Raw genomic sequence first — 24,036 nt, 5'->3', positions numbered from 1 at the left:
AGCATAATTTGTGATATAAATTATATTCCATAAAATTTACTAATTTTAGCAAGTTTTGACAAACAGTCATATGATGATTACCACAGTCAGGTTTTTATTACTCCCAAATGTTATCTGATTTGTCTTTTAAACTAATCCCTTCTTTCTCTCTTCCTAGCCCCTCTGTCAGTATAGTTTTGCTTTTCCAGAACATATAATGGGGTCATTGTGTGCAATGTGTAATTTTTTATGTCATTTGATGATTCATTTATTTTTTAGTATTGAAGAATTACCTTGTCTAACCCTGAAAGCTTCCTCAAGACTTTTTGGAGCAAAGTAGCCTAGAAATGAAGGGGTTAATAAGTCATATCCCAAGAGATACTGGAGATAAATAATAAGAATCCTTTCCTCAGTCCTTACAGTCTGGTTGGTGAAACAAATGTTTATATATGTAGTTACAATGATGATAGTCATTAAAAAAGGTAGAAGTGGGCAAAGTACTGGAGAAACAGAGAAGGGAGTTAGTGTCTTTCTAAACATCTCTGTAATATAAATTTACACAACTTAATCTTCATACAGACTTTTTATATGGAATCCTAACATAGAGACGTTATATAGAAATTAGATTACTTTCAACATCAAGTGTTACCTTTCTTCTGTTTTACTCATTTTTTATCTTAAATATTGTTTTTTGTCTCCTACCTCGTAGGGGTTTTTTTTTCCGTATTTTTCTTTGGTGTTTCACTTTTCTTGGAGGCTGTATTGAAGAGTTTTGTATATGTTAGAACTCTTTTTTTTTTTTTTAAGATTTTATTTATTTATTCATGAGAGACACACAGAGAGAGAGGCAGAGACACAGGCAGAGGGAGAAGCAGGCTCCATGCAGGGAGCCTGATGTGGGACTTGATCCTGGGTCTCCAGGCTCAGGCCCTGGGCTGAAGGTGGCGCTAAACTGCTGAGCCACCAGGGCTGCCCGTATGTTAGAACTCTTAACTCTTATCATAGTTGTTGACAGTTTCCTTTGAAATGCCCTAATATTTTTGTGGGTTTTTTAATGTTGAAAATATTTAAATTGTTATAGACTCAAATCTGTTTTGTTTTTTTATTATCTCTGTCACTGCTTTTAAGCTTAGAAGTATTTCCCAGTCCAAATATGAGATATTAATCTGTGTTTGTTTCATTGTGGCTTAGTTTTTTACGTTTAAGTTGATCTAGAATTTGTATCTGTGTAACATCTCTCTCTTTTTTTATTTATTGAAGTATAGTTGACTCTTTCCTTTTTTTAAGGATGGAAATGGAGTTGTTCGTGGTTACTACTTGTCTGTGTTTCTGGAACTGTCAGCTGGCTTACCTGAAACTTCCAAGTAAGACATGTAATAAATAACAGTCTTAAGTGTGTCTTTACATACATTCCTCTTAGGATTTTTTATTAACTATTGTTAATTATTGTATGTCTGTTAAGATGTGTACTGATATTGAACCCCTGGCAGTTCTCAAACTCTATGCCTTTAAGGACTCTTGATACTCTTAAATTTTAATGTAAACCCCAAAGAGGGGTGTGTGTGTGTGTGTGTGTGTGTGTGCGCGCGCGCGCGCGTGCATGTGTGCATGTTTTAACAGATTCTATCTGTTGATATTTTCTGAGTTAGAGATTCAAACTGAGAAAACTTAAAAATTTTTTTGACTTTAAAAAATTTTATATGTTCACTTAAAAATAATAACCTATTGCATACTAACATAAATAACATTCTTGTGAAAGATACCTATTTTTCTAAAGCAAAATAATACTTGGCAAGAAAATGTATGGCATTAAGAAAGACAACTGGATCCTCACATTGGCTTCTATTCATTTTTGTTGCAATAAGTTATTTTGGTTGCAGCAAATGTTTAAAATCTAGCCTCACAGATTTTGAATATCATGGGTAGTTAGTTGGGAAAAGCGGTTTTTTGATGAGGTACAATTCATATACTATAATATTAACCTTACAAATAAGTGCATAGAGCAGCCCTGGTGGCGCAGCAGTTTAGCGCCACCTGCAGCCAAGGGCGTGATCCTGGAGACCCTGGATCGGGTCCCACGTCGGGCTCTCTGCGTGGAGCCTGCTTCTCCCTCTGCCTGTGTCTCTGTCCCTCTCTCTCTCTCTCTCTCTCTCTGCATCTCTATGAATAAATAAATAAAATCTTTAAAGAAAAAAAACAAAAAAGTGCATAATTCAGTAGATTTTAGTATATCCAGTGAGTGCTATAACTAACACTGATACTTAATTTCAGAACATTTTCATCACTCCATGAAGAGACCCATTAGCCGTCACATCCCATTTCCCCTTCTCCCCAGTTCTTGGAAACCTTTATAATCTACTTTTTGCTAAAGGAACATTTAGAAAAGCAGTTTTAGATAATTGTGAATTATTTTTGATATTACACAGAAGTTGAACAAATTGTATTCATTAAGTGTAATTTGTAATGTGGAATCTAGAGTCATGTCAGTGAATTTTATTTTACTCTATTGCACTAAAATGTGTTGGTTTGGTATGAGATGTCTGTTTCTAGCTATAATAGAGTGTAATGAAAGATAACCCTTTCTGCTGCAACAACCAAATAAAGAAGAAAAGCAACATTTTCTAGATAATGGACGTTAGGCAACAGATGAAAGTTACTTAGCGATAAGAAATAGACAAATAAGCTGTGTGATTGCCTCAGCTTACCACCTTGAAAGAGTTTTTATTAGGCCATAACATAGGGAGGGAGAACTGAGGTAGATTCCGACAGATTCCCTGAGTTTGAGGAGGTAGTGCTGAGTGTCCAGGAATACTAGTGCAACTAGAATGTATTGGATAGAATTCCAGAAAGAGATCTGCACAGAGAACTCCAGAGATGTGTGGAGGATTCCCTTAAGTATTCACAGAGTACTGATCAGAGCATATGTGTGAGGAAACTCCCTGAGGTTGGGGAAAGAACCATCTGAAAGATTAAAGGGAGTGGTGCCTGGTGCTCATAAAGGGCAATAACTATGTTGTTCTCACTACTGTAGTGGAGAAACTTATAATTCATGGGGCACTAAGTAAAGTATTCAGGAAATTTTTGCTTCAGTAGTGGAGAACAATTAGTCCTAGACTGAGCAGTGCTCCCAACCCATTAACAGATAAAAGAATAAAAGAAGGACCTGAAAGGATCAGATTGTTTCCAGGTAACGAATCTGCATCCCAGAGCAAAGCTCAAGAAAATTTATAAGGTCAAAATTTATCCTGCATCCATCAAAATCAGATTTACAATACCTTTTCAGTCAAGGATTAATGGACATGTAAAGAGACAGGAAAACATAATAATAATGGGGAGAATAATTATTCAAAATTGAGCAAGAACTATTTTTCTTCATTTGGGTTATTTCTATTGATGTTTTATGAATTAGAAATTAAAGCAAATTAATTTTTATTAGTTCCCTTAAAAATAAACCTTTTAATATATTTTATTCTAAAGCAAAATAATTGATGAGAAAACTTGTATTGTTTTGCTTTTTTTTTTTTTTTTTTTTTTTTTAATGATAGTCACAGAGAGAGAGAGAGAGGCAGAGACAGGCAGAGGGAGAAGCAGGCTCCATGCACCGGGAGCCCAACGTGGGATTCGATCCCGGCTCTCCAGAATCGCGCCCTGGGCCAAAGGCAGGCGCTAAACCACTGTGCCACCCAGGGATCCCTGTTTTGCATTTTTTGAAGTCTGTAGGTCTTAAAAAAGACAATTATATTCTTAGGAGAAAAACCATTTAAGACAATTTTTATAATTTTTCCATTTTTTCAAAAGTTGAGTAGAGATATGAAAGATGTAAAAGAGGGCAGCCCCAGTGGCTCAGCGGTTTAGCACCGCCTTCAGCCCAGGGCCTAATCCTGGAGACCCAGGATCGAGTTCCACGTCGGGCTCCCTGCATGGAGCCTGCTTCTCCCTCTGCCTGTGTCTCTACCTCTCGCGCTCTCTTTCTCTCTCTCTCTCTCTCTCTGAATAAATAAATAAATCTTAAAAAAAAGAAAGATGTAAAAGATTCAGATTGAACTTCTTGAAAATATCTGAGATAAAAAGAACACTGGGTAACATGAACCATAAATTACGTATTGCAAAAGAAAAGATTAATGAGCTTGAAGGCACAGCAGTAGAAACTGTCCGAAATGAATTTTAAAACAATAGAACATCTTAAAGCAGCTTAATGTGTAGATAATGAAAAGTCCTCAAACAAGGGGATGGGAAGAAAACAATGGTGAAAGTTTCCCAAACTTTTATTCTTTTTTAAGATTTATTTATTCATGAGACACAGAGGCAGGCAGAGGGAGAAGCAAGCTCCCCACGGGGAGCCCGATGTGGGACTCAATCCCAGATCCTGGGATCATGCCTTGAGCCAAAGGCAGACTAACTGCTGAGCCACCCAGGCATCCTAGTTTCCCAAACTTCATGAATACTTGAACATGCTCAGGAAGCTCAGTCAACTACAAGTACATGAAACATGAAGAAAACACCAAAGCACATCATATTCAAACTGCTCAAAACCAAAGATAAACAAAGAATCTTAAACTGATAGTGAAAAAAATATATAGAGGTACAAAGATAAGGATGAAATTCGATTTGTCACTGGAAAGAATACAAGTGAAATGATAGAGCAACATCTTGAAAGAGTTAAAGGAAAAATCTCAACCTAGAATTCTGTATTCAGCAAAAATATCTTTTTAAAAATAAAGGTGAAATAAAGGCATTTTCATGCCTAGACTATATGAAATATTTTTTGTATATATTTTTTATTCATGAGCGACAGAAAGAGAGAGAGGCAGAGACACAGGCAGAGGGAGAAGTAGGCTCCATGCAGGGAGCCCGACGCGGAACTCAATCCCAGGTCTCCAGGATCAGGCCCTGGGCCAAAGGTGGCGCTAAACCGCTGGGCCACCCAGGCTACCCTAGACTATATGAAATATTAAAGCACATGCTTTAGATAGAAGTAAAAATAATACCAGTTGGGACTTCTGAATCTAAACAAAGGAATAAAGACTACCAGAATTGGAAATTGCATGGGTAAATTAAAATATGTCCATTATGAAAATAACTTTAAATGACAATTGGCTGTTTAAACATGGATAACATTGTATTTTGAAATCTATAACATATGTAGAAGTACATAACAGAAGTATAAAGGCCAAAAGAATAGAGAATGGAAATAGAAGTTTCTGACATTCTATGTGAAGTGATACAGTAACAAATCTAGATTCTGATTATTTTAAAGATATATACTATTTTTTTTTTAAGATTTTATTTATTTATGAGAGAGGCAGAGATACAGGCAGAGGATGAAGCAGGCTCCCCATGGAGAGCCCAGTTCAGGACTTGATCCCAGGTCTCTGAGATCACGACAGCCAAAGGCAAATGCTCAACTACTGAGCCACCCAGGTGTCCCAAAGATATATACTGTTGTGCAATAAATTAGCACAAACATGGCAACTTAAAATAATAGACATTGTTTTCCATCATTCTTCTGGAGGCCAGAAATCTAAAACCTATTGTTAGCTCCAAATCAGGTTTTCAGTACTGTTGTAGTAGTTCCAGAGACATGAGGGGAAAATCCATTCCTTGACTTAGTTTCTGGGGTTGCCAGCATTCTTTGGCTTGTGACCATATCACTTCCATTTTTGCATTTGATCACAATGCCTTCTCTCTCTCCCTCTCTCCCTGTCTTTCTCTCTCCCTTCTCCCTCTCTTTCTCCTTTCTTTTTTTTTTTTTTTTTTCTCTCAGGTCTTTCTCTGCTTTCCTTTTAAGATGACACTCATGATTACATATAGAGTCCATATGGATTATCTAGAGTAGTTCCGTTACCTGCAGATCCTTAGCTTAATCACAGCTTCATGCTCCCCTTTTTTTTTTTTGTTATAAAAGGTAACAACAGCACATTCCAGTGATTAGGATGTGACTGTCTTGGGGTGGAGGTTAATATTCAGCCTACCACAACTATAAACTGTAAAGTCACTACTAAAATGCAAAGACATATAACTAATAAAGCAACAAAGAGGATAAAATGGAATTATAAACAAATACTTAAAGAAGACAGAAAAAGTTAATAGGTAATAAAAGAACAGATGGGGCGAATACCAAAATGTATTCATGTAAATGGTCTAAACACCCAGTTAAAAGGTAGAGATTCTCCTATAGGCTAAAAAAGCAAAACTCAAGTTTATGTTACCCACAAGAAACACACTTTAAATATAAAGATATATCGTACTAGTACTAGTCAAACATAGATTAGATTTCAAAGCAAATATTACCAGAGATAAGGAGGTTTATTTCATAGTGATATAAAGTTCAGTTAATGAAGAAGACATATAAAAATTCTTAACATTTACTTATGTAATTATGCCCCAGAAACAGATCTTCAAAATACATGGAGCAAAACCTAATAGAAATACAAGGGGAGGGATCCCTGGGTGGGATAATAAATTTTAAAATAAATTAATATTTAAAATAAAATAAATAAATTTTAAAAAAATTTAAAAAATACAAGGGGAAATAGACAAAAGCTTTTCTCTTATTCAGTATTATAAGTGGGCAGAAAATCATCAGGAATGTGCATGTGAACAGTATCACCCACCCTGTCCTGTTTGACAATTATAGACTGTCCAAACAGTAGCAGAAGTGCACACAGATTATTTATCAAGATAGACCATATTCTGAGATATAAAACGTATCTCTGTAAATTCAAAAGGATTCAACACATTCAAATTATGTTCTCTTGCCATTGTGGAATCAATTTAGATATTAACATATTTTGAAAATCTGAAATATGTGGAAGTTAAGTAAAACATTTCTAAATAACTAGATCAAAGAGGCAATCAACAAGGGATGCCTGGATGGCTTACGGGTTGAGCATCTGCCTTTGGCTCAGGGCATGATCCCAGGGTCCTGGGATTGAGCCCCTCATCAGGCTCCCTGCAGGGAGCCTGCTTCTCCCTCTGCCTGTGTCTCTGCCTCTCTCTGTGTCTCTCATGAATAGATAAATAAACTCTTTTAAAAAAAAAAGAAAAATCATAAGGGATTTTTAAAAGATATTTTGAACTGAATGAAAATGAAAACATTAGAATATGTAGTATGCTGCTAAAGCAATAAGTAGAGGGAAACTTATAGCAATATATGCCAATATACTGTGACCCTTGCACAACATGGATTTGAAGTGCAGGTTCATTTATATGCAGATTTTTTTTATAAATACAGTATATTACTATAAATGTATTTTCTTTTCCTTATGATTTTACCATTTTTTTCTCTATTTATTGTAAGACTATAGTAGTTAACATACCAAATACATGTAAATCAACTTAATGTTATTGGTAAGACCTCTCATCGACGATGGTCTATTACGTTTTCAGGGAATCAGAAGTCATAGTTCACCTACTATTGCCTGCATTAAACAGTTTTGACTATGTGGGGAACAGTGTCCCTAACCCCTGTACTGTTCGAGGATCAGCTGTTAAATGAGAAACAGAAAGGTCTCAAATCAGTGATCTACCTTAAAAAATTAAAGAAAAGAGGTGCTTGGGTGCCTCAGTCAGTTAGGTGTCCAACTTGATTTAAGCTCAGGTCATAATTTCAGGGTTGTAAGATCAAGGCTCACTTCGGGCTTGTGCTCTGGGTATGGAGTCTGCTTAAGATTTTCTACCTTCCTCTTAAAAAAAAAAAAAAAACTAGAGAAAACAAGTTAAATGGAAAGTAAGCTGGAAAAAAGAAATAATAAAGAACAAAGCAATGAAATAAAAATTGAAAGAGCAATAGAGAAAATCACTGAAATCAAAACAAAAGGGCAGTCTGGGTGGTTCAGTGGTTTAGCGCTACCTTCAGCCCACGGCATAATCCTGGAGACCTGGGATCGAGTCTCACGACGGGCTCCCTACAGGGAACCTGCTTCTCCCTCTGCATGTGTTTCTGCCCCCACCCCCTGCTTGCTCACTCTCTCTCTGCCTATCATGAATAAATAAATAAAATCTTAAAAAAAAAATCTAAATTTGATGACTAAACTTATATCATTGTAAGACTTATAATAAAGCTACATTACTAACTTAATATAGCATAGTATCAGCATAAGGATAGAAAAATTAATCAGTGGAATATACTTCGAGTCCAGAAATAAACCTACATTCATAAGAGCAGGTTTTTGATAAAGATGCAAAGGCTATGCTCTGGAGGGTGCATAATCTGATGCTTGGATATCTCTATGCAAAAAACATAAACTTGTATCCATACCTCATACTACATACATAAACTAACTGAAAATTGACTACAATCCTAGATTTAAATTCTAAAACAATAAAACTTATAGGAGAACATCTGTGACTTTGGGTTAGGCAATGATATTTTAGTTATAAACCAAAAGCACAATCTATAAAAGAACACATTTATTAGACTTCATGAAAACCATGAAGTTCTCTTCAAATTGCACAGACTTTTAGCCAGAATATATAAGGAACTCTCAAAACTCAACAATAAAAATAAACAAGCTCCCTTCCTCATGTGGTCAAAACATTTGTTATATACCTCACTAAGTAAGATATATTGATAGCAAAATAAGCCTATTTAGGATGATTAATAGCATTAGTCATTAGGGAAATGGAAATTTACAAGCAATCTGATATCAGTATATCCTCTTGCATTTTTTATTAGGGAACTGGAAACATAATATAGATACCTCTATATCCCATTGGAATGGCTAAAATTAAAAGCTCCTACCAAGTTTTGATAAGAATATATACAAATTTGAGTTCTTGTGCATTCCTCCTGGAAATGTAAAATGATAAAAACCACTTTTGTAAAATTTAGTGATTTGTTAACAAGTTAAACATAAGCTTACTATATGACTCAGCTAAACTACTCCTAGACATTTACCCAAGAGAAAAGGAACTATATGTCCATACAAAGACTTTTACACAAATATTCATAGCATCTTTGTTTGTAATAGCCAAATAGAATCAACCTAATTTCATCAACAGGTGAATGAATAAATACATTTTGGTGTGTCCATATAGTGGAATACGACTCAGCAATAAAAACCAATGGACTGTTGATACCTGCAGCAACATGAATGCCTTTTAAATTGATTATTCATGAAAGAATAGACAGAAAAAGAGCTATGTATATGAGTCCACCTAGGTAAAACTCTAGAAAAATGCAGACTAATCTGTAGTAACAATGCAGATATACTACCATTTTCATCAAGAGAGTCTTGAAGTATCAGAAAGCTTTTTTTTTTTTAAGATTTTATTTATTTATTCATAGAGATGCAGAGAGAGAGAGAGGCAGAGACACAGGCAGAGGGAGAAGCAGGCTCCATGCAGAGAGCCCGACGTGGGACTCGATCCGGGGTCTCCAGGATCAAGCCCTGGGCTGCAGGCAGCGCTAAACTGCTGCGCCACCGGGGCTGCCCTATCAGAAAGCTTTTAAGCTCACATAGCACATACAGATTTTCCAGAACTTTATTATTATTATTTTAAAAGATTTTATTTATTCATGAGAGACACAGAGAAGCAGAGACAGGCAGAGGGAAAAGCAGACTCCCTGCAGGGAGCCTGATGTGGTAGTCAATCTGAGGACTCCGAGATCCTGAGCCAAAGGCAGATGCTTCTACCACCTGAACCACCCTGGCATCCCTTACTTACTTACTTACTTACTTACTTACTTACTTATTTTTATTTGAATCCTTGTGTTTTGTCATTGGCAACCAATCCTGGCAATTTTTTCCTTAGTTGACTTGGTTCAGAAAATGTCTGCCGGGTATCTACAACTGATTAATCATTGTTTGTTGTTTTTTCATTTGATGTTTGACCGAAAAATGTGGCTAATGAACTTGCAACTCAGTTAAAGTTATTTTTCCAAGACAACTATTGTACATCACTTTGCAGCACAAGTACATTATGTATGTGTTTCCCATATTGTGTTAACAAGAGTTAAGGTTTAATAACAGTTAACAATTTTACTACTTCATCAGAGTTCCTAAGAGATACTGGTATTTTTTTTTCCCTGTCTGAAAGTGTGTGGCACCAAGTAATATAATGACTACTGGTATATTTTTAACTACCATTCTTCTGTACCATTAGTGCATGTGTCCACTTGAAAGAGGCAAACAATATTATGATAATAGTTTTGACATTTTGGATCCCTAAAAGAATCATATGGGGACTGACCCCCAGGGACACACAGACTATACTTTAACAAGGACGACACAGACTGACCTTAATGCAGAATATTCTTGTTACTACTGGTGAGTTAAACTATGAATAATGTTAGTAATATGGAAAGGATTCTGGTCTTTGAATTGTAAGTATGTTTTAGTTACAGCTCAGCTCCAAATGTCCTGTGTGATCTGAAACCATGGACTCACCTGTATTGTTACTAGAACAGCTAACTCCTAAATATATACTTTGCGCCAAGCACTGTGCTTTACATAACCCATTTGCTTTACTACCATCTTATGAACTGTAGGTTATATTATTAGTCCTATTTCGCAGTTGGTAATACAGTGATGGCTTAGGTAAATTATTCACTCAAGATCAGCATTGTTTAACAGCAATCTGTTTTAAAACAGACTTTTATTCGGGGGGGGGGGTTGTCTCTGGTTTGTTCTTAACTACCAGGTTCTGTTTGATTCTCTGAAATCAGCCATTTTGGTGGGAACGTGGTTAATTGTGGGCAGAATCATAAGCAGCTCATACCATGAAATCTTGGGCCTCTCTTTGTCTCTTGAGTAAGGTATTTCTTGATCTACCTCTGTTTCTTGACTTGAGAAGTTTCTCCTTTTTCTCTCACTGATAGGTAGATTTTGTGACATTTCTATTGCCTGTGGTACTGATTTCATCTCTGTGCTTTTATTGTTGACCATATACACTTAAGGAATTTAAAGTTCACATTATGTTACAAACAGCATAGTGTTATCAGTGAAAATGAAATATTACTCTGGATACTAAGGTTGAAAAAAGATTAGGATTTCTATAGCTGTTAGAGATTATCTAAATACTTCAGTGAGACCTTTCTATTCTGATAAAATGATATCTTATTACCTGTTGATTCTCTTAACACTTCAGTAAGCCTAGACAAGTGTTTTGAATACTTATCATTAATATTAAGATATCATTCAATTATGGAATTCAGAGTTGAACAGTAGTTTAACTGCCAAAATACAGACTAAGATCTTAAATCATTGTATCATTATCTAGTAGATTTTAGTATCACCTGGGACACTGCAGAGATACTTTCATAATTTCATTATGTTTAAGAATCTCTCTACAGATGTGTGTTAAACATACACAAGTATAGGCTTTTGGAGAGATTTGCATATGAATGACATCCTGGAATTGACTTTTAATATAGTGCCTTGTTTTAGAGAAAGGAATTTCTTTGAGTTGCTTAAGAAAAGAGTTGAATTTTCCCTGGGAGAGTAAATGTAGTAATACTAAAATTTTTAAGTTAGCAGCTGTCATACTTATTTGGATCTTCAGTTTGATAGAAGGAAAGAATTTGTTAAAATATTCAAATTTAAGGTTGAGATGCTTTGTAAGTAATTTAACTTGGATTAATTCCCACATTTATTAAAAACACAGATCTGTATCCCATGATTCTAAAAAAGTCATGCTAGTAAAAGAAAGATTTTTTTTCAAACATATGGTTTTTCATACAGAGTTTTCACTTTTTTATATTGATTTTAAACTTTAATCTATTTTGATCCTGGATACATTTGACCATCTGCATTAATGTTCCCCTGCCACTCCCAGATTTTCAATATCCTTGATTGTTTCTCTGTGTGTTTCACTAATTTTAAAAATAGAAGTAGAAATTTCATTTTTTTAGAGGTGAAATTCATGTAATACATAGCTAACCATTTTAAAACATAACAGTTCAGGGGCACCTGTGTGGCTCAGTCAGTTAAGTGTTCTGCCTTGGGCTCAGGTCATGATCCCAGGGTCCTGGGATCGAACCCTCCATCAGGCTACTTATTCAGTGGAGAGCCTGCTCCCTCTGCCCTCCCTCCAAACCCGCTTGTGTTTTGTGTGTGTGTGTGTGTGTGTGTGTACACACATATATAAGTATATATGTATATATACATAATATATATACACACACACGTGTATGTCTCAAAATCTTTTTAAAAATAAAATATATAGTTCAGTGGAATTTAGTACATTTTCATTACATGCACAGCCATCACCACCTCTAATTTCAGAATGTTTTCATCACCCCAGAACACACCATACCCATTAAGTAAATGCTCCCTATTCCTTTCTTCCTCTGTTTGTGGATAACTACAACTCTTCTTTTTCTCTGTGTATTTGCCTGTTCTAGATTTTTCATATAAAAGATCCTTAATGGGACTTTTATGTTTGGCTTCTATACTTTTGTGTTTGGTGTTTTCAAGGTTCTCCCATGTTGAAGCATATCAGAACTTCATTCCTTTATATGACTAAATATTATCCCATTTTATTTATTTATCCCATTTTATTTACACACACACACACACACACACACACTTCAATATGTTTACCCATTCATCTGTAGATGGACATTTATTTGGGTTGTATCCAACTTTTGGTTATTATGAATAATCCTGTTGAGATATTCGTGTACAGGTTTCATATGGGACATAATATTGTTACTTTTGAATAGATACCTATTTGTGGAATTGCTGAGGTAAATGGTAATTCTGTGTTTATAATATTTTTGGGGAATTGCCAAGCTCTTCCATAGTGGCTGCACGAGAGTTCATATATCTTCACATCCTCATCAACTCTTAATAATTTTCCATTTTTTAAAAGATTTATTTATTTATTTATGAGAGGCACAGAGAGAGAGAGGCAGAGACATAGGCAGAGGGAGAAGCAGGCTCCCTGTAGGGAGCCCCATGTGGGACTTGATCCTGGATCCTGGGATCACACCCTGAGCCAAAGGCAGATGCCCAACTGCGAGCCACCCAAGCGTCCCAAATAATTTTCCATTTTTAATTATGTTTTAGAGACATCCCAGTGAGTATGAAGTACTATCTCATTGTGATTTTGATTTGCATTTCCTTAATGACCAGTGAAGTTGAACATCTTTTCATGTGCTTGTTGACCATTATGTATGTCTGGAGAAATGTCTATTCAAGTCCATTGCCTATTTTTATTTTTTTAAAGATTTTATTTATTTATTTATTTGAAAGAGCGAGTGAGCACATGCCATAAGTGGGACGGAGGGACAGAGAGAAGCAGACTATCCTGAGCCCCCTGGGATCATGACCCAGCTTTTTTTTTTTTTTTTTTTTCATGACCCAGCTTGAAGGCAGACACTGAACCAACTGAGCCACCCAGGCGCCCCTCCACCTTGCCTATTATTAAATGGGGTGCTTGCTTTTTGTTGTTGAGTTATAGGAATTCTTTATATATTTTGAATGCCCCTTATCAGATTATTTGCATGATTTGACAGCAGTTTCTCCCGTTCTGTAGGTTTGTCCTTTTGTTACATGATTGGTGTGCCCTTGGCCCTTGGCTCTTGGTCCTGCCTTTTCGAAGAATGAAGAGGTAGGCCAGATGAAGAGTGATGGGCAGCAAAGCAAGTTTATTGAGTGATAGTACAAAGTTCCCAGAGAGGAAGGAAACCCAAGAGGGTTGCCATTTTGGCATTCAAATTTAGGGGTTTTTATAAGCTCTTTTGAGGAACACTTTTGAGTGTGGGCCCCTGTAGATTGGCCACTAAGGGGTGCCAGTCAGGGCTTGCATCATGCACCTGTCTACCTATCAGGTTACTGTTCATGTGTAGTGGTTGGGTATTTGGGCTGACATCTGAAGACTAACTGCCTCAACTTGTGATGGAGACCAGTGTTTTATGGTTAATTGTTTTTGTTTCAGGATGTTTTGCAAAAATCACTTCTACAGAGGCTGCAAGACAGGATTCTATTATGGCCTTGTCTAAGCCATAAAACAGGATGCTAGTGCGGTTTTCTCTTAGCAGTCCTGGCTTCCTGTTTTTGTTTGTTTGTTTGTTTTGGTTTTTGAGGACCCTAGCCCTGACTACCTAAGTGTCCAATTGATCTCTAACACTTCTGCTTTCTTGATGATGTCTTTTGATGTACAACATTTTAAATTTTGTGAAGTTCAAGTTAACTGTTTTTCCTTTTGTTGCTCATACTTTTAAAATCAAATCTAAGAATGTATTGCTAAATTTAGTCGATTCATGAAGATTTATCCCTGTGTTTTCTTTTAAGAGTTTTATAGTTTTAAGCCCTTATATTTAGGTCATTGCTCCATTTTGAGTTAATTTTTATATATGGAATTAGTTAAAGGTCCAGCTTCACTCTTTTGCAGGTATCTATTCACTTTTCTCAGCACCATTTTTGTTGAAGAGACTTTGTCTTCCCCATTGAATGATCTTGGGACCCTTGTTAGAAAAATGTGCATGGATATTTGGGTTTATTTCTGGACATTTAATGGTATCTTTTATACTATACAGCTTGGCTTCATTACTTAAAATCGAAGTGGACAAAATATCACAGCTTACATATTGATTAGTTCTTTGTACCACCAATATTCATAATGTATTTTGAATGATACGAATATAAAAACCATTTAACAATTCTTAAATTTTTACATCTGATATTTGTAGGTAAAGAGCTACAATCTTTTCCCCTTGCTTTTGCCAGCAAAAATAGCAGGTTGTAAGCAATTCTGTTTTTCTTTTTAAAATGTATCTCCACCAGGAAGGGAAACTTTATGGCTACTGTTGAGTGTTCCTTCTGGTTATCTTTATTTTTTCACTTTTCTGTCTTTAAAAAACAGTATTTTTCTAGTAAAAATGAGTTTGAAGACTTTGGCGTTTAGTATAAGTTATGGAAGTCTGAGTGTATTAGATTTTTTAATGTATACTTATTTTCAGAAAATTTTGTAGGCTTGAATTTCTGAATACACAATTTATTCAAACTTGAATTGGAAAAATACAGTATTTAAAAATTTATTATTTATAATTTAATGGTTATGAACCTCAGTGGAAATGGCAGAATCTTTATATGTGAAGAAATATAAGTAATGAGTATATGGAAAAATATATAGCTTTGCTAAAACAAAAGTAACTTTGAAAGTACTGTTTTATGCAGAATTTGTTTTCTGATGCTATTTTATACCTGCTATATTGGTAAACATTTTTAAGAGGTAAAAAGAACATAGTGCCAATCATGTTGTGGTAGCCCATTCCCAAAACTAGGGCCTTTATAAATGATGCAGTCATTTCTGAAAGAAATGTAACTATACATGCCAGTTTCTTCACAGGTAATAACTTCATGACCTACTTAATGTTTTGATATGTCTGTCTTCTCTTCTTGTTTATTAACTCTGTATTAATAGTTTGCTCTTCAATTTTAGATATGAGTATCGTGTAGAGATGGTTCATCAGTCCTGCAATGATCCTACCAAGAATATCATTCGAGAATTTGCATCTGACTTTGAAGTTGGAGAATGCTGGGGTTATAATAGATTTTTCCGTTTGGATTTACTTGCAAATGAAGGATACTTGAATCGACAAAATGATACAGTGATTTTAAGGTAATAGGAAACATTTTAATATTGTTGTTTTTATCATGAGGGAATAATGTTATCAGAACTTTATTTTAGAGTTCATTTATTTGGGGTGCCTTTATTTTAGAGTTCATTTACTTAGGGCTCGGTTAAGCGTCCAACTCTTGATTTTTGGCTCAGGTCATAATCTCAGGGTCGTGAGATCAAGCTTGCACAACGTGGAGCCTGTTTAGGATTTTCTCCCTCTTCTGCCCCTCCCCCACCACTTGCATATGTGTCCACAATCTTTCAAAAAAAAAAGTTTATTCATTTAACAAAGATGAATATTGAAATTCATACTATGATCTTATGTTTTTAACTGTTTTATTCCAAAAGTCCTGTGTAGTGAGTAATGTAACTTAGAAATGTGTTTGAGGGACGACTGGGTGGCTCAGCAGTTGAGCGTCTGCCTTTGGCTCGGGTCGTGATCCTGGAGTTCCAGGCATCAGGCTCCCGCATGGAGCCTGCTTCTCCCTCTTCCTGTGTCTCTGCCTCTCTCATGAATAAGTAAATCTTAAAAAAAAAAAATGTTTTGAGATCTAGTTAGCAATTCCCTAAAAAGAAAACTACTACTTCCAATAAATAATGAAACATTTATTTACCTAGGGAACTTTTTGCAACCTCACCATTTGGAAATACAAAAATAGGGACCCCTGGGTGGCTCAATGGTTGAGGGTCTGCCTTTGGCTCAAGGCATGATCCTGGGAGTTCGGGATCGGGTCCTGTGTCGGGCTCCCTGCAGGGAGACTGCTTCTCCCTCTGCCTCTCTATGTCTTTCATGAATAAATAAATAAAATTTTTTTTAAAATTTATAAAAAAAAAAAGAAAAATACAAAAATAGTGACAGATCAACTGCTTATTTTGTTCACTTACATTTGGGTGACTGATTTTACAAGCTTAAATTCACAAAATAATTTTCAGTTTCTTCTTGACAATAGCAAATTAAAAGTAAGGGAATAGAGATGAAAATTGATGAAAACTAAGTAATTGGTGTGTTATTTGCAAGAAAGGACAGTGTAAACACTATAAAACCACAGTGGTGGCCTTATTTAATGTTGGGGTATGCTTTACAAGTCAACATTTTGGAGCGTCATTACATGATGTTTTAATTTGATGATGAAAATTAGAACTTGAGTATTAAAAAAGTAGATTCAATTAATGGTTTGAACAGTGTCTAACAGTTTAAGAAGGTTCCATTAAAACAATTTTCAAAGCTATTCTTGGAAGTGATTTGGTAGACTCTTAAATTTCTCTTACTCTGAGCTTTTTGTTCTAGAGGATGCTATGTGATTTGATGTTCTATTAACCTTTACTAGTATGTGTTCTTCATAACGTTCTTGGGAGAATGAAGTAGTGAAAAGGGGTTATTGGATTTTCAGCATAGGAAAAAAGATTACTGTTTTTGTCATCTTTTGGGGAAATTATTTTAACTCCATTTTATAACCTTTCAGGGGTTTTGTATTTTTAAAAATTATTTGCCAAAAGAACTAATTTGTTGTTATTCCACACTTTAGCCATACAGAGGATTGCAAAATTACTCAACCATCAATTTGACCAACCTACAAAAGCCTTTTTCCTCTCCTTATTAGAGTCATAGTAATGTTGAATCTTCTGGTGGTAATCTGTGTGATAGAGTTTCCTTTTTTTAATGTATTGTAGCCCAACTTTTAGTCTTTATTTAAGCCATTCATGTAAACTTTTTCTCAGATTTCTGTTTTGATATTTTGTATCATTTATTCAGCAACATTTACTGAGTCTGTGCCTGGTTAATAATATTAAGAAGAATAAGACATGGATTTTGTTCTTGAAATTCAAGGTGAAATGGACAGATAAAAGCAGTTTATTCTATAAGATAGTGCTATAATAGCAGTATAAAACAGATTGCCGTAGGAATTGTGGGGAGTAGGCTTTGAATTATCTTATTACTCATAATATTTACTTAATGAGAGATTGCTGAAAATGTAAGCCTCAGTTCAAGATTCTGATGGAATTTTATATGTACTCATTAGAAAGTTAGTTAAGGGGCACCTTGGTGTCTCAGTCAGTTAAGTGTCAGATTCTTGATTTCAGCTCAAGTCTCCATCCTAAGATCAGAAGTTCAACCCTTGAGTTGGGCTCCACACTGGGTGTGGAGCCTACTTTAAAAAAAGTTATTTAAAGTTTTTCTATAACTACATATGAATAAGTATGTATTTTATTCTCCTTTTGTTAATTGAGAAACTTAAAGAATTTTACCTGCTGCTTAATGACATACCACCTGATAACATTCAGGATTGAGTATAGTTTATTAGTACTTCAAAGATGATAGTACCCTTTTGAAAGTCTTACCAAGGTATACTGACTGGGCAGTGTCCATTTAGGATAATGATTGAGTGAATAAATCTCTATCCTCTAAAGCATGAGCATGCTGCCTGAAAACCATTACCTGCTGCAGATAACTCTTAGATGGTCAGTGGATTCCTATACTAGCTGTAAAATCCTACGAAAAATGGAATAGTATTTAACATAAGGGTATCAAGACTGGAAGGGTGATTTAAAGGCTCCCAAGTTAGTCTTGCCTCTTGGGACTCTTCCACTCTTTACATATTGCTATAGGTTTTTTTTCACCATAAATAGGTTCAGGTTCACTTACTTGGTATAGTAGAGGTTTTTTGCATTAGTAAGTATTAGCGTTTTAAAAGTATAGTTAACTGAGTAGATTGAGATCCTGTAATTTATCCATTAAAATCCTTTAATATACTTGTTTTTTTTCCTAACCTTACCTGAAATATGCCATATTGTGATATATGGAGTTGGTTTTAAGCAGCTCTCTGGAGGAGTTAGGAATATTGGTTACTTAGAGCATGCAGTTCTTTGGGGACAGTAAAGCAGTCCCAAGTAGTTGACCCTTTAAGGGAATTTTTTACTGAGGAGTAAGAAATACAAGAACATGAGATGAAAAGGAGAAAGAAAAAGGGCAGTGTCTAAAACAAGCTTTGCTTGTTTTTATAAGGTCTGACCTAAGCAAGAAAGGGAAGAGAAGAAAGCATTAGCTTCCGCTTTTCCTGCATTGCATGGTCTTCTTCCCAACTCGTGATCAGCATTGTATTTGATCTAGATTATTATAATAAATATACTTTAGTAGTTTGGGAGCTTAACCTTGATGCATAATGTAATTGCTTTAGAAAAGTATAGTTTGAGTTTAGACAACTGACGTGAAGATAAATTTTCAGAATGTTATGTCATTATAATTTGTAAACTACACATATAAATGGTTAATGCCAGCACCTCTTGAATTCATTTTGAATTTTACCTAGAAATGTAATCAAATAATCTTAAATTATAGAATTTATAGTTACAAATTCAAGGCTTGGTTGATAATATTTTACTATTTGGATCCTGTTTCATGAGCAGCTCTTCTTTTAAGGTTTCAGGTTCGTTCACCAACTTTCTTTCAAAAATGCCGGGACCAGCATTGGTATATTACTCAATTGGAAGCTGCACAAACTAGCTATATCCAACAAATAAATAACCTTAAAGAGGTAAGAAAAAAACATATTTTGGGTTTAGTGTTTCATATTCATAGTTTTACTGGCCTGTTACATTTGCAATTAGATTTTGTATATTGCTCTTTTGTAATTTTATAGAAAAGTCCAATATTCTTATCCTCCATCTACTTAACACCTTTGAGTCTCAAATTTTGCCTCTTAGTTCGTTAGCCACTAGCAACATACGGCTGTGTGAACTTCATTAAAATTAAAAATTTAGTTCTTCATTTGCATTAGCCATATTTCAAGTACTTGTATTGGACATTGCTGATATAGAACATTTTTATTATATAAAACTGTATTGGACAGTGCTGCTCTCATTTGAGGTAAACTTTTTGTGTTTCTCTTAGTGAGTTCTTTTTCTTTTCCGTGCTATCTTGAATTTAAGTATTCAAGCTATAGAGTAGCTATAGAATAATTGAAAATTGCCCATCTTGAATTTTCACTATTGCTGAGTACTCTCAGTATACTAAGTACTAAGCTATAGAATTCTAAGTATTCTAAGCTATAGAATAATTGAAAATTGCCCCATCTTGAATTTTCACTATTTCTGAATTGAGCCGTGGGAAGGATCATTTAAGGAATTTTTATTTTATAGTGGTATAAACTAAATTGTATGAGGAATGTTTCTTTCAGCCAGTGGAAGTTGAGATGGGGTGAAAGGATTGAAGTGCTGAGAATGGTTAATAGATGAGGGAGGAAAGTATGAATGAATACATATGTGGAGAGACTTTCATGTTAAGTGTACTATTTAAAACCACTTGTATTGGGGATCCCTGGGTGGCTTAGCGGTTTAGCGCCTGCCTTTGGCCCAGGGAGTGATCCTGGAGTCCCGGGATCGAGTCCCGCGTTGGGCTCCCGGCATGGAGCCTGCTTCTCCCACTGCCTGTGTCTCTGCCCCTCTCTCTCTCTCTCTCTCTCTCTCTCTCTCTGTCTATCATAAATAAATAAATCTTTAAAAAAAAAAAAAAACCCACTTGTATTGGGATGCCTGGGTAGCTCAGCGGTTGAGCGCCTGCTTTTGGCTCAGCTTGTGATCCTGGGATCCGGGATCAAGTCCCACATTGGCTCCCTGTGAGGAGCCTGCTTCTCCCTTTGCCTGTGTCTCTGTCTCTCTGTGTGTGTTTCTCATGAATAAATAAATAAATCTTTAAAAAATAAAAATAATTTTAAAAAACCATTTGTATTTACTATACAGTTTGCTAATTATTTATGTAACTTGGGTTGGATATGAGAAGAATGAGACTAAAGAGGGCAGGAGGGGTTTTTTTGCCATGGATTTTTCTATAAGCAAAAACAGGGGAGAGAGAGAGGGAGAGAGAGAGAGAGAGATGGTTCAAAAAAATGGTTTTAGAACATTTGGATAAATTTTTTTTTGCTGTACCAGTGAAGTACTGGTTGTGACTCATGTTTATTTGTGCTATTATTGTTTTAAAAGAGACTTACTATTGAGTTATCTAGAACTCAGAAATCAAGAGATTTGTCACCACCAGATAATCATCTTAGCCCCCAAAATGATGACACTTCTGAGATACGTGCTAAGAAGTCTGTATCATGCACCGATATGCTTCTCCAGGATGGTTCTACTACGGCTTCAGTAAGAGAGGTCAAAGAGGATGAAGAAGAAGAGGAGAAGATTCAGAATGAAGATTATCATGTAAGGGGCACCTGGATGTCTCAGTTGGCTAAGTGTCTAACTCTTGATTTGGGCTCAGGTCATGATCTCAGGGCATGAGGTAGAGCCCCATGGCCAGGTCTGTGCTCAGCAGGGAGTCTGCTTGATATTTATTACACACACACCCCCCCCATGCTCTCTGTCTCTCTGTAAAAATAGATAAACTCTTAAGTTTTAAAAAAGATTATCATGTAAGAATTAGACTTGTTTTAGATTCATTTTGTGTTTTATAAGAGAAATAAGATTATGGTTTCCAATATAGAGAATCTATATAAAAGTCTTGTCTATTTATTTTCATTACTAGTGTATGCCCATCTGTAAATATTAATAAGTCAGAAGTTGTTGAATCAAAATGTTGCAAAGTTCTAAAATTTATTGTAGAAAACTGTACATTTTACAAAACAAACTAATGCACTAGAAACTATAAATTGTGGAAATAAAAAATGCATTCTATTTTCACTCACTAAAACTAGTAAAGTACCTTATTTTTGCATATGTAGGTAGAATGATTTATGTTTTGGGAGATAGCCAGGTTTTATCCCAGCTAAACCACAATCAGAATAAGAATTTAAATAGTAATTGTTACTGTTTAAAGTGAGACAGTGATGCAGAGACAAGGTTTTTTGGGGTTTTTTTGTAACTGTTATTTTTAAGATGGGAGACTTCAAATATGTGTTAAAATGAAGGAGCCAGTGGTAAAAGAGGTAAGGTTAAGGTACTGACAAGACAAACTATTTAAGGACATAAGAGTGGAGTGTAGCACTCAAATGAAGCAGTTAACTTTTGATAGGATGAGGTTAAGGAAATGGTGGGATTTGCAGGTTGGGCAGTTTAAATTTGGGGATATTTACACTTAATGACCAGTGTATTTTTTGGTGCAGATAGGTGATGGTTTTATGAAGCCCTTGATATCAGAGGTTAGGTAAAACTAGAGAAGTGATGATTTGAAATGTTACCCTGTAAAGAGCTTTACTGGCAGTTGACATGAAGTATATGAAGCATTTCCAGAGGCATTGAAGGTCTAGCTGAAAATGGTGGCAATAAGTTATTAGTGGAACCAGATAATGTGGTTGTGCAGTTTTTCTATAAAGGGCTCAGCTGCCTCTGCACAGAAGCAGAGAATTCTGATGATGCATTCTTCTTTGGTGCTTGGTCAGTTGGCTGGATCAGATGATCAACTGAGTAAAAACATTTGAAATAGAAGTCTTATTTCTTTGTCTTGATCTAGCATGAACTTTCTGATGGAGATCTGGATCTGGATCTTGTTGGGGAAGATGAAGTGAATCACCTTGATGGCAGCAGTTCCTCTGCCAGTTCCACAGCAACAAGTAACACAGAAGAAAATGATATTGATGAAGAAACTATGTGAGTCTCTCACATTAACTACCAATAAAGCATCTAAGTGGTAACTCTTAGAAACATGTTAACTAATTTAGGCCTAAAAGTGGGAATATACAACATTTTTACATACTATAGAGTATCTTAGATAAAGAAGGAGCTTGAAGGAAAGATAATCAGTTTCCTCCCTCTCATCTCTGGGTTCCAAAATGAGATTTAATTTTTCATTTTATTTTTGATTTTGTAACTTTTTCATATTTAAGAAAAGTCACAAAAATATTAAATGACAGTTCCCTTGTTCCCTTTTCCCAAATTAATTCCCCAATGTTAATATTTTGCTGTGTTCCTCTATTCTGTTGTTTTTTCTTTTTTTTTTTTTTTGGTGTGATTTTCAAGATTAGGTGAATATATTTTTCATTATGCTTCCTAAAAACAACTGGGTTTCTTATGTAACTGCAGTAATCCAAAATCAGGATTAACATTGATGTAATACTATAATCTGTGACCATTTAAACATCTGCCATTGATGTCCTTTGTCTAGTCTAGGATCCAATCTGGTATCGTATGTTGCTTTTAGTTAAGTTTCTTTAGTCTTTAATCTGGGCCACTTAATCTTTCTTTAATTTTTTGTTTATGACTTTTACATTTCTTTTTTGAAGATTTTTATTTATTTTTTCATGAGAGACCGAGAGAGAGAGAGAGTGGCAGAGACACAGAGGGAGAAGCTAGGCTTCCTGCAAGGAGCCCAGTATGGGACTTGGTCCCGGATCCCAGGATCACGCCCTGAGCTGAAGGCAGACACTCAACCCAGGTGTCCCATATGACTTTGACATTTCTGAGAAAGAGCAGTTAATGTTGTAGCAAGTCCCTCAATTTGGGAGTCCTCTGTATGTTTCCTCACAATGAAACTGAATTATGCACTTTAGGCAGGAGTAGTAGAGAAGTGATGTTAGAGCCTTTTTAGAGTATCATAGAGGAAATGGTGGAAAGACACGTCTTTTATCTGTCCCATTATAATTAAGCTGATATCTACCAGGTTTTTTCCACTCTAAAATTACTAATTTTTGCCTTTGTAATTAACAAATATCTTGTGGGAACTTATTTTGAGACTGTAAATATCTCCCTCCCATCACCTATTTCACCCATCCCCCAATTCCCCCCACCTGAACCCTTTCTGGTAACCATCAGTTCTTTGTAGTTAAGAGTCTGTTTCTTGGGTTGTCTTTTTCACTTTTTCCCTTTGCTCATTTGTTTTGTTTCTTAAATTCAATATATGAGTGAAATCATATATTTGTCTTTCTGACGGACTTAGCATTGTTCTCTCTACCTCCAACCATGTTGTTCAAAATTACAAAATTTCATTATTTTTTAATGACTTAATAATATCCATTGTATACGTAATATATACATACACACACACCACATCATCTTTATCTGTTCATCAATCAGTGGGCACTTGGGCTGCTTCCATATCTTGGCTATTATAAATAATGCTGCTATAAACATAGGGATGCATGTATCCTTTCGAATTTTTGTATTCTTTGGGTAAATACCCAGTAGCGCAGTTGCTGCTGGATCATAGGGTAGTTCTACTAATAACTTTTTGAAGAACCTCCATACTGTTTTCCACAGTGGCTGCACCAGTTTGCATTCCTACCAACAATGTATGAGGATTCCCCTTTCCTTACATCCTCACCAGTATCTGCTGTTTCTTGGGTTTTGATTTTAGCCATTCTGACAGGTGTGAAGTGATGTGATCTCTCATTGTGGTTTTGATTTCCATTTCCCTGATGAGTGATGTTGAGTATCTTTCCATGTGTCTCTTGGCCATGTGTATGTCTTCTTGGAGAAATATGTGTTCATGTCTTCTGCTTGTTTTTTTAATGGGATTATTTATCTTTTGGGTGTTAATTTTGATGAGTTCTCTATGGATTC

At 35.5% G+C, this 24,036-nt stretch overlaps 1 protein-coding gene across 13 annotated transcripts in view; it reads left to right on the top strand.

Annotated features, from left to right (window-relative positions):
- TRIM37 (tripartite motif containing 37) overlaps nt 1-24,036 on the top strand; it is a 240,633-nt gene that overhangs the window by 45,584 nt on the left and 171,013 nt on the right. For 7 of the 13 annotated variants that reach the window (XM_025440881.3, XM_049114151.1, XM_025440878.3 and 4 more), the window contains 6 exons: nt 1,267-1,343; nt 13,462-13,536; nt 15,370-15,549; nt 18,968-19,082; nt 20,527-20,745; nt 21,992-22,128. In XM_025440881.3, coding sequence (XP_025296666.1) covers nt 1,267-1,343; nt 13,462-13,536; nt 15,370-15,549; nt 18,968-19,082; nt 20,527-20,745; nt 21,992-22,128 — 803 coding nt within the window. The remainder of the gene's footprint in view (nt 1-1,266; nt 1,344-13,461; nt 13,537-15,369; nt 15,550-18,967; nt 19,083-20,526; nt 20,746-21,991; nt 22,129-24,036) is intronic. The other 6 variants (XM_025440883.3, XM_025440882.3, XM_035720379.2 and 3 more) reach the window with 1 other exon arrangement.

This window comes from Canis lupus, chromosome 9, assembly GCF_003254725.2.
Source record: "Canis lupus dingo isolate Sandy chromosome 9, ASM325472v2, whole genome shotgun sequence".
Taxonomy (NCBI): domain Eukaryota; kingdom Metazoa; phylum Chordata; class Mammalia; order Carnivora; family Canidae; genus Canis; species Canis lupus.
Note: the sequence above shows the minus strand (reverse complement) of the source record. Positions and strands in the feature narration are given on the sequence as shown.